The 11,061-nt window shown below is 32.3% G+C and overlaps 2 protein-coding genes across 5 annotated transcripts in view; both read left to right on the forward strand.

Moving 5' to 3' along the window:
- Positions 1–11,061, forward strand: part of LOC126884936 (zinc finger protein 239-like) — a 68,914-nt gene that overhangs the window by 40,577 nt on the left and 17,276 nt on the right. The window contains exon 1 of one of the 2 annotated variants that reach the window (XM_050651293.1): positions 4,482–4,708. The exons of the other annotated variant lie outside the window; for it this stretch is intronic. The gene's annotated coding sequence lies outside the window, so the exon portion shown is untranslated. Of the gene's footprint in view, positions 1–4,481; positions 4,709–11,061 lie in introns of those variants that run through there. 2 annotated transcript variants of the gene reach the window in all.
- Positions 1–11,061, forward strand: part of LOC126884935 (zinc finger protein 239-like) — a 37,732-nt gene that overhangs the window by 23,752 nt on the left and 2,919 nt on the right. The window contains exons 2-3 of one of the 3 annotated variants that reach the window (XR_007698198.1): positions 8,704–8,875; positions 9,720–10,516. The exons of 1 other annotated variant lie outside the window; for it this stretch is intronic. Coding sequence is in view for 1 of the 2 variants with exons in the window: in XM_050651290.1 (XP_050507247.1) it covers positions 3,533–4,263 (731 nt within the window). In the remaining variant the exon portion in view is untranslated. Of the gene's footprint in view, positions 1–3,532; positions 4,385–8,703; positions 8,876–9,719; positions 10,517–11,061 lie in introns of those variants that run through there. One more of the 3 variants, XM_050651290.1, reaches the window with a different exon arrangement.

Consider the following 11,061-nt stretch of genomic DNA (forward strand, 5'->3'; position numbering starts at 1 on the left):
GGAGATGGATATGTCGAAGATTTTTACCTGGGCCAGAGAAAAGCAGCCTATGCAGTCTCTGATGAACCTCTAACAAGAGGTGAAATCGTCGATAAGGGTGCTGGCTGCACTCTCTGATCTGAGTAAAAATTAAGACAGTTTTGGTTTCGCACCGCAACTGAATGAATAAAAATGGTATACATTTTTATTTTTATACTTTCGCTTTCAAAACGCAATAGAACCTTTGATTTACTGGGATTTATGCTTTTTCTGTTCTTATAGTGTTTATTTTTACGAGCATATAATACAGGGTGTCCCGAAAAGATTGGTCATAAATTATACCAGACATTCTGGAGTCAAAAATAGTACGATTGAGCCTAACTTACCTTAGTACAAATGTGCTCATAAAAAAAGTTACAGCCCTTTGAAGTTACAAAATGAAAATCGATTTTTTTCAATATATCGAAAACTATCAGAGATTTTTAATTGAAAATTTACATGTATCATTCTCATGGGAGGAGCATCTTAAAATAAAATTATAGTGAGATTTTATGGGGTTTTTGTTCCTTTAAACCCCCCAAATGTTTGTGTACGTTCCAATTAAACTATTATTGTGGTGCCATTAGTTAAACACAGTGTTTTTAAAACTTTTTTGCCTGTTAGTATTTTTTTCATAAGTCACCTTTTATCGAGATGTGGCTTTTTTTTCAAGACATGCCCAAAAATGTACATTATAAATAAATTTTCAGATTATAACAGGTCTGTATAATCGTACTTAACCATATACAAATATGTGATTAATTCGACAAATATTCAAAATATCTCGATAAACACTGGCTTATCGACAAAGTACTAAGAGGCAAAAAAGTTTGGAAAAATACTGTGTTTAACTAATGGTGCCACAATAATAATTTAATTGGAACGCACACAAAAGTTTGGGGGGGTTTAAAAGAACAAAACCCCCATAAAATTTTTATGGGGTGCACAAATTTCACTTTAATTTTTTTTTTTAAGATGATGCTGCCATAAGAATGCCACATGTTAATTTTTAATAAAAAATTTCAGAGTTTTCGATATATGAAAAAAAATCGATTTTCATTTTGTAAATTCAAAGGGCTGTAACTTTTTTTGTGTGCACTATTGTATATAGGTAAGTAATGTTCAATCAACCTATTTTTGATCCCAGAATCTGTGGTATAATGTATGACCAATCTTTTCGGGACACCCTGTATAAAAGGTCAACCGTAATTAAAATTAAACCAAAAATGTTTAGAACTACGACTCTACTGGTGTAAGTATTCATTTGAGATCCCTTAACAAATATTAAGGTATTACTTACTAACTCTAGAATGTGCTTCTTTTTATTCAACTAAAAATAAGTAAGAACTGGAAAAATTTTTGTATAACAAACATTCTACTTTCAGTAACTACTTGAAAATAACAGAGATTACTTTTTGCTATAAGTAAACTCTTTTATATAAAGTAGTTACCGTTCTTTTATTCAATTCCTATTAAGTAAATATTTAAATACGAGGAAGTAAAAGCAAATACTTTTTTTATTCAATAGACCCAATGAAATAAAACAAAACAATACAGGGTGTTTCATTAATTATAATGGAAATTGTAATTGGAAATATTTTAACGGTAGATTCCTGGGCTCAAAATATTAAGGATTAACCCAAATCACCTACTTAGAAAATGCTTCCTAAGGGAGCTGGAGTTCTTTGAAGATGGTGTCTTTTAATAAGTTTTTTTAAATACCTCTAGAACACTTCTATTTAGAAAAACGAAAACTGGTACGTCTATTTATCTTCCAGAGATAAATCGATTTCATAAATTGCGAATTTCTAGTACCGGCCATATGCGTCCTCTTTGGGAAGGACAACGGTTATTTTATCGCATAACTTTTTGTCTTTAACTGTTAAGCATTTCTGACACTATATTATTAAATCGTGAAGTATTCTAGTATTAAAAGTTACTCTTACTTGAAGTCGGTAGGATACACCGTTTTCTAGAAAAATCGATTGGAAAATGTTTCGTTTTTTTGAATTTGAACAAAATTTAAAAAACGGTGCACTTTACCTACCTAAAGCAAGAGTAACTTTTAGTACTAGAATACCTCATAATTTAATAACCTATAGTGTCAAAAATGCTTCAAAATTAAAGACACAAAAAATAATGTGATAAAATATCTGTTTACCTACCCAAAACGGACGCATATGACCAGTAGGAATTAGAAATTCGCAATTGATGAAATCGATTCATCTCTGAAATAAATGTACCAGTTTGCGTTTTTCGTTTTCATGGTTTTTTTTTCAAAATTTTTCTCAAATTAAAAAAACACAAAATTTTCAAATCGACATTTCTAGAAAACGGTGTATCCTACCGACTTAAATCAAGAGTACCTTTTATTACTAGAATGCCTCACAATTTAACAATCCAATGTCAAAAAGGCTTAAAAGTTAAAGACAAAAAAGTTATGCGATAAAATAACCGTTGCCCTATCCAAAACGAACGCCTATGGCCGGTACTAGAAATTCGCAATTTATGGAGTCGATTTATCTCTGGGAGATAAATATGCGCACCAGTTTTCGTTTCTCTAGAAGCGTTCTGGAAGTATTTAAAAAAACTAATTACAAGACGCCTTTTTCAAAGAGCTCTCACTCCTTTAGGAAGCATTTTCGGACTAGGTGATTTGGTTTACATCTTAATATTTTGAGCCCAGGAATCTTCAGTTATTATTTCCAATTATTAATGAAACACCCTGTATATTGCGTAATTTAAATAAATTGCAAATTACATAATACAACCTTAGGAACTAATAAGTTTTGCGTATAACACCCAAATACAGGTAATAATAATATACGTAATAAACTTTAATAAACCAAAGTCGAAAAATAAATCTGAATTGTTGAGACTCATTGTTTTGAACATAACAGATTCAGTTTTTTCAAGCCAAGGGTAAATCAACATTGAAAATAAGCGTTAACAAAGAAGCTCTGTTCTTTAACGGCCAGCTACCGGCAAATACATAGATATACCTAAATACAATTTATAGATAAAGAACAGATTACACGAAAATATACGCAAGCAATACATAGTGTTTCAATGTTTCAAATATTCAAAGGTAAAGCGAGTACAAATATTGCAATTTGCCATTATACATTATACAATCTCTCAGACACAGCCAACGGGGAATAGACAATAAAAAGTAGCTTGAAAACAAAAAATCTCTGTAGTTATAGAAAGGCGAGAGGCAGAAAATAGATAGGTACATTCACTCATGTACATAAATATGGTTTATATAATATAGATAAAGAATCCATTTCACGAAAATGTCGATATCTAAACAATATACAGTGGTCGAAGCGTTTTAATAGTGAAATAATTGTAGAATATGTTGTTAAATTTTTTTAATGGAATTTTGTTTTGACGTGCCGCGCTGGCGCCTCTGAATGTTGGGGGCCCCTAAATGTTGGGAGCCCCGTATAATTGATACAACGGTAGCTACGCCTCTGAGTCTACGATAATTACATTATAGTTTGTATTTTAGGTTATCTCAAAGATGAAATCAAAATGGAGATTATGGAGAAACCCATTGAAGATTCATCTTACGAAGGAAATGATATGAGCCGACACACTGAAGGAAAAACGTTAAATAAAAATATGGAAGTTGTGACTGGAAAAAGACATTTTAAATGTGAAATTTGTCTTAAGCAATTTTCTGAGAAATATGTTTTGAAAAGACATTTGAGAGTGCACACTGGAGAAAAACCTCACAAGTGTGAAATCTGTTTTAAGCAGTTTAGTCAAGCAGGTCCTTTGAAAAGACATTTGAGAGTGCACACTGGAGAAAAACCATACAAGTGTGAAATTTGTTTTAAGCAGTTTTCTCAGATATGTGGTTTGAAAAGACATTTGAGATTACACACTGGAGAAAAACCTCACAAGTGTGAAATTTGTTTTAAGCAATTTAGTGATGCAATTAATTTGAAAAAGCATTTGAGAGTGCACACTGGGGAAAAACCTTACAAGTGTGAGATTTGTTTTAAGCAATTTAGTGAATCAGGTCATTTAAAAACACATTTGAGAGTGCACACTGGAGAAAAACCTCACAAGTGTGAAATTTGTTGTAGGCAGTTTAGTCAAGCAGGTTCTTTGAAAACACATTTGAAAGTGCACACTGGGGGAAAACCTTACATGTGTGAGATTTGTTTTAAGCAATTTAGGGAAGCAAGTACTTTGAGAAAACATTTGAGAGTGCACATTGAGCAAAAACCTTAAAAGTGTGAGATTTGTTTTAAGAAATTTAGTCTAGCAATTAATTTGAAAAGACATTTGAGAGTGCACACTGGGGAAAAACCTCACAAGTGTGAGATTTGTTTTAAGCAGTTTTCTGTAAAAAGTAACTTAAAATCACATTTGAGATTACACAAGTGAAAAATGTCTTTTAAGGTACTAGTACACTTTAGAAAACCAATAATAAGCATTTTTTCAAGATTTTTTGAAGTTATACTTCTTTACGCGCGATATGAGGGTGAATTTTTATATGTTAAAACCTACGATCCGGGCGCATGCGCATTATAACTTTGTTCTGATTGGATGTTCAAATGACATGTCAAAAATTATCCAATATGGCAGCTGTAGCGCAGCTGTGGTTTGGACGGTTGATGGTTTGGTTATGTATGGTTGTTACGTTTTAAAATTTGTGGGAAGAGAAACAACAAAGGTTAGTTAATAGTTATACTGCCTTTTTAAATAGTTTTCATATTATATTTTTGAAGTTATACTTCAAAATGTTTTAATTTATGTATGTATCAGTCCAGAAAAGGTGTGGAAAGAATATATTAGTGTTTTTAAATATATTTTTCTACAAACGTGTTAAAAATGCAATTTTTAGGACTCCATAGGAGCGTTAAAAATGCTACTTTAAGGCACTAGTGCTTTAAAATTTTCAAGGCACTGCAGTTAAAAGTGAATTGTCAAATTGTGAAACGTCAAAATATTTATATTTCATTTATTAACATTAATATTAATAATCTAACTTGCGCAATTTGAAAAAGGTGGTTTAAAAGGTTTTTTATTACAATTTTGTGTCTTTGGATTTGTCTTCCTTGGGCGTAAAATAATAAAACATATATTTTTATATTTCACTTGTCACCGTGCTGTATAATTATGTATATCTGAAAGGTAAGTAGCATGCGGCTTGATGGCCTTGTTGGTAGAGCATTGGACCAGAAATCAAAAAATCGCGAGATTGCGGGTTCAAATCCCGGACTATTTATACTTTTTTCTTTTTTTTTTTTTTAATATTTGGCATTGTTAAGTTTTGGTTCATTTTTGGTAATTATTGTTAATTTTTTGTATTGTAACTGTTAAGTAGGTATATTTATTTCGTTGAAATTATATTATAATAGAAGTATAACTTCTTACGTGCGTACAAAGTACACACACATTCTTTTTTTTCTCAGAACCTTTATTAAAAACGAACATAAAACTTTTTACATATTAATATTGAACTCTTATAGAATACAAAAAATATATCCTTTTTCATTTATGATTCAGTCGATTTGTACTCTACGAGCTCGCTAGTGGGAAAGTTTTGGGGTAGTTCTGATTTCTTTTATTATATATGGATTTTGAGCTGCAGAATCCGAATATGAGGTTTGCGGACAAAATTTCTTGCCGGAACATTGAAAAAATTGCGAGAAAATCGAAAAATTTCAGCTTTTTTCCGCTTTTTTGCTCAAATCTCGAAAACTATTAACTTTTAGTAAATAGTCTGTTAACAGAAATTAAAGTACTTAAAATTATCTACAAACATCACTATTTACTTTTTTTTTCAGACGAACCGTTCGGTCTAAAGTGCAAGTTGAAAATTGCCAATTTTTAACGGTCTCGGCAAAACCCACTTTTTACATTCCAGAACTTTAGTTTTTATTAGAATGCTGTCATTTGATAAATTTCTTCTAGTTTTCTGTACAAATAATAAATGTTAGTTCATAATATGAATATGGTATGTCTCTTCTCACAGCTTCCATTTCCATTCTATCCTAAAATACCGAGAATGTCTCTGTTTTTCCCTTAGAGCCACAGAAGATCAGGCACAGATGGAGTCACAGTTTCAGTTGGTGTGAACATTTCCTTCGGATCTTGATTTCTGATAAACCTTGAGGTTTTGTCCTTTCAAAATGTATTAGTTGAACAGCTCTCTGACTTCCATAAACCTCAGGTGCGGGTTTAGTTTTTAGCCGAGGAATGGATTGGTTAGGAGCTATTGCATGTTTTGGTGCAATACAAGAAATGCCACCCATGACGTAAAAGTGTGGTATCCGTCGATTGTATGTACGTTAACTCTTTCTGTCCCAACGCTGCATATATATGTTTTTGAAAAAGTGGGTCTGTATTCCCAGCCGCCATATATATACGTTCAAGGTGTTATGGTCTCAATTTACCAAAGCCGAAAATATGCGTTGCTTATAAAATTTTAGACTCATTGGTGTCCCAATGCCGTAGAAATATGTCCGAAAATGTTAGATTATTGTTCCCAAAGCCTCAAAATGTTGGCACCTAAGACAGGTCATTCGGACCCATTGCCGTATATATTTGTTCACATATTTTAGATATATGCTATATTGTAGCACTGGTGGCAGTAGCAAGGTGGTAGAAGGTGAAGCGTTTGTAGCCACAGAAAAGACCAGAAAAAAAAAAGAAGGGAATCGTGATACCTGTGTGCAAGATACGGAGTCGGCCTTTGCGTAGTGTCATGTTTTGAGGAGTACCACACAAAAGAAAACTTTTAATGTCAATTTACATTACATTATTTTTTTTAAGTTAGTTACATTTTCCCAAGTTGGTTTTGCTCTGATGAGTATTGAAAAGAAAACGTTTAAGTTGGTTTAAAAAACCCATTAAAAAACATGTTTTGGTCATTTATTTGTTTATTTATATGCGACGTATATATAAGGCAATGGGACTCTAAGCATGAAAAAACCTTTGGGATTGAGGGACCAACATGCAAATTAAGGCCTGGCATACAAAGGGTTAAAATAATCTTTTTCGTACACCTGTTGTGTAAAGCACGGCTGGTCAATTTTCTGCGGATCGCCTGCGATTGCTGACACTTGCAAATAAGCAACGCGCTTGCTCAAAGTCTTGTAGCGACAGTAAGGCCCAGATAGTTGGTCTCAGTCACACCATTCCTTGCAGGGTTGGCCGTTTTCCCTACAAAAAGTACGGCTCAAGAAAATAGGTTGATGTAGTTTCCTCTTTGGAGTTTTATTCATCCTATACAGAAGCTGTTCGCCTGGAAGTGTCAGCATTCGCAGGCGATCCGCAGAAAATTGACCTGCCGTGCTTTACACAGCAGGTGTACGATAACGCTGATTTTAACGTACATACAATCGACGAATACCACACTTTTCACGTCATATGCGGCATTTCTTGTATTGCACCAAAACATGCAGTAGCTCCTAAGCAATCCATCCCTCGGATAAAAAAGAAACCCGCGCCTGAGGTTTATGGAAGTCAGGTAGCTGTTCAACTAATTCAATTTAAAAGGACAAAACCTCAAGGTTAATCAGAAATTAAGAGAACAGATTCGAAGTAAAGTCGACTTTACACTACGTGATTTATCATGTGATTTGTCATATGATTTTTCCCATGACGAGCCGCATGACAATGCTTATGACAAAACGAGCCGTATAAACAATGCAAAATCATATGACAAATCACACAGTGTAAACATGTAAATTTCACTCCATGACCAAATCATATGACAAATCACATAATAAATCATGTAATGTAAAGTCGACTGAAATGTTCACACCAACTGAAACTGTGACTCCATCTGTGGCTCTAAGGTAAAAACAGAGACATTATCGGTATTTTAGGATAGAATGGATTCATGGAAGCTGTGAGAAGAGACATACCATATTCATATTATGAACTAACATTTATTATTTGTACAGAAAACTAGGAGAAATTTATCAAATGACAGCATTCCAATAAAAACTAAAGTTTTGGAAGGTAAAAAGTGGGTTTTGCCGAGACCGTTAAAAATTGGCAATTTTCAACTTGCACCTTAGACCGAACGTTTCGTCTGAAAAAAAAGTAGATAGTGATATTTGTAGATAATTTTAAGTATGTACTTTAATTTCTGTTCACAGACCATTTACTAAAAGTTAATAGTTTTCGACATTTGAGCAAAAAAGCTGAAATTTTTCGCTTTTTTCGCTATTTTTTCAATGTTCCGGCAAGAAATTTTGTCCGCAAACTTCATATTCGGATTCAGCAGCCCAAAATTCATATATAATGAAAGAAATTGGAACTATCCCAATTACTCCAATTGGAAACTACACAATTTTATTGAATCATTATGAATGTACACTAATATTGTAGACGGCGACAAAGTCGAGGCCTCGAAAAAACGTAGTTTCGATGGCGGACAGTTAATCTCAGGATTGGGTCTCTGAATCAAAAAAAATCGTACAGCGTTGTTTGAAAAAGGAAGGTTTCTTACGTGACAATTTACCACCGTTAGTGAAAAACTCCGCAAAATAAAAATTTTACTGAAATTTGAAAAAAAATTGTGAAAAAATCGCCCGTTTTTCGTCAGTTTTTCATGGTTAAAAAGTATTTATTTTTTATTTTTTTGTCAAATTGTGATAAATTGTCACGTAAGAAACCTTCCTTTTTCAAATGCAGTACGATTTTTTGTTTCAGATATTCCAGTCCTGAGATTAACTGTCCGCCATATTTTTTGGAGGCCTCGACTTTTGCGCCCTCAACAGTATTAGAGTACGTGCCTAAATAAAAAAGATATATTTTTTGTATTCTCTAAAAGATAGATATTAATATGTAATAGTTATTTATGATATAAGTGTTAAAAGTACACGTTTAACCCTTAAACGCCCAACCATTTTTAGGTTCCATGTACGCCCAAGGGTGGGTAAAAAATGTACACCTCGAAAATAGCTAATAATATCTTTATTGAGAGTTGTTGAAAATGGATTAAACTTAAGAATCTTATGCTTAATAAACACATCATCTTCTAAAATATTAATATAAACAATTTACAAACATCCACTAGGAAGAATTTCCTGTAATTTACAAACCTTACAACAAAATTACAATGTACATCAAAATTAACATACCAGTAAAAGCCAGTAATTCAGATTTGTCGATTTTCTCCATATTCTTTCTTTCAGCCTCCTCATTGGCGGATAATTATGTAGATTATGTAATTATACATCGATAATTATATGGATTATCTTCCTACCAACGAGAAATTATATAGAAACCTTTAGTATAGTGGGTTCGCTAAACTCAGACGCAACTGGCTAGATATTTTAGTCGATAATTTTTTTGTTTTTTTCCAATTTTGCAAAAATTGGCAAAATTACTAACTATTTAGTGATTATTAACTATTTAAATATTATTTTTTGACAATTTTACTAAAATTGGCAAGATTACCGACTAAAATATCTAGAAAGTTGCGTCTGAGTTTAGCGAACAGACTATAACAAGTTTTGCCAAGGGTGTACTTTTTATGCCCATCCATATTTAACCCAAGATGCTGCTTTTATTTTCAAAAATATTGGTAGAACAAAATTAACATTCGATAATGGGCTGTCTTTTTAACAATAAATAATTAAAAAAAAAAATTAAACACGTAATAAATATGTTACAAGGGAATACGCATTAGGTGGACATTTTTTACCCACCCTTGGGCGTTTAAGGGTTAAGGCACGCATGTGAAAGTTTGCAGAATGAGCGAAGCGAGTTCTGCAATTCACATGAGCGCCTTAAAAATGTACTTTTTAACACGCATATCATACAATATTTTTTCTACAAACTTAATTACAGGACAATATCTACAAAAACTTTTACTTGAACTTGACTGACATTTCCATTTTTATTTCCATTTTTATACGAACTGCAGTGCCTTAAAAATTTTAAAGCACTAGTGCCTTAAAGTAGCATTTTTAACGCTCGTATGGAGTGCTAAAAATTGCATTTTTAACAAGGTTGTAGAAAAAAAGTTTTGTTCTTTTTTAATAAAGGTTCTGAGAAAAAATTGATTATTTTTGGTCTTCTAAAGTGTACTAGTACCTTAAGCAATTTAGCGACTCAAGTATTTTGAAAAGACATTGAGAGTGCACACTAGAGAGAAGGTGTGAAATTTGCTATAAGCAGTTTTTTCGCAAATGTTTTTTGAAACTACATTATGGGGACGCATACTGGGTAAAAACCTTACAAGTTAGTAAATAGTAAGATACACTGCGTGCCAAAATTAACGCATAATGTTAAAATTATGATTTCAGTTGCAATGAAGAAAATGTGTTTGTTCTTTTACGCTTTAAGGTTGCTGTCAGAACATCTGAAATAAAAAGCTTTTCTTTTTTTACAAAAAATGTATTGAAATAAACAATATAACATCATAAATCTAAACATCTAAACAAACATCATCAACAAATGACGGAATTGAAATTTTTAAAGAAAGTAGCTCTAGTTCTGTCTACAGGGTGATTGATTAGTAGGGTAAAGCTCAATAGCTCCGCTGTAGTAATAGATAGCAATAAAAGTTAATAACAAAAATTTTAGCCACCTTTGAGCTTCACATTACAAAATGAGTTAGAATGTTACAGGGTGTTCGATAACACAGTGGCAGACCAAACTTATGTTTTTTTAAATCGAACACCCTATATTTTATTTTAAATTGGAAATCCTGTTAACTTCTCCATCACAAAAATATAAAGGTTTGTTATGTTATACAGGGTATTTACAAAGTTATAACCAATTTTATATGAAAATCGTAACAAGTTCAACTCCCTGTATAAATAAAAATAAGCAAAACAACAATGGTTTATTAATGCCATATTTTTTAACGTATTGTCAAAATTTTCAAGAATGGTCGATATTGCTAATTTTCTTTATATCAAATACAGGGTGAGTCAAAACGCAAGTACATTATTTTCTCAGTAATTTTAAATGGAACAACCCTGTATTTTATATCACTATTGAAAAGTATCATTACCGTACTTTAATTTTTAGATAACATTCCCTATGTCTAAATTTATT

The sequence above is a fragment of the Diabrotica virgifera genome, chromosome 5 (genome assembly GCF_917563875.1).
Source record: "Diabrotica virgifera virgifera chromosome 5, PGI_DIABVI_V3a".
Taxonomy (NCBI): Eukaryota; Metazoa; Arthropoda; class Insecta; order Coleoptera; family Chrysomelidae; genus Diabrotica; species Diabrotica virgifera.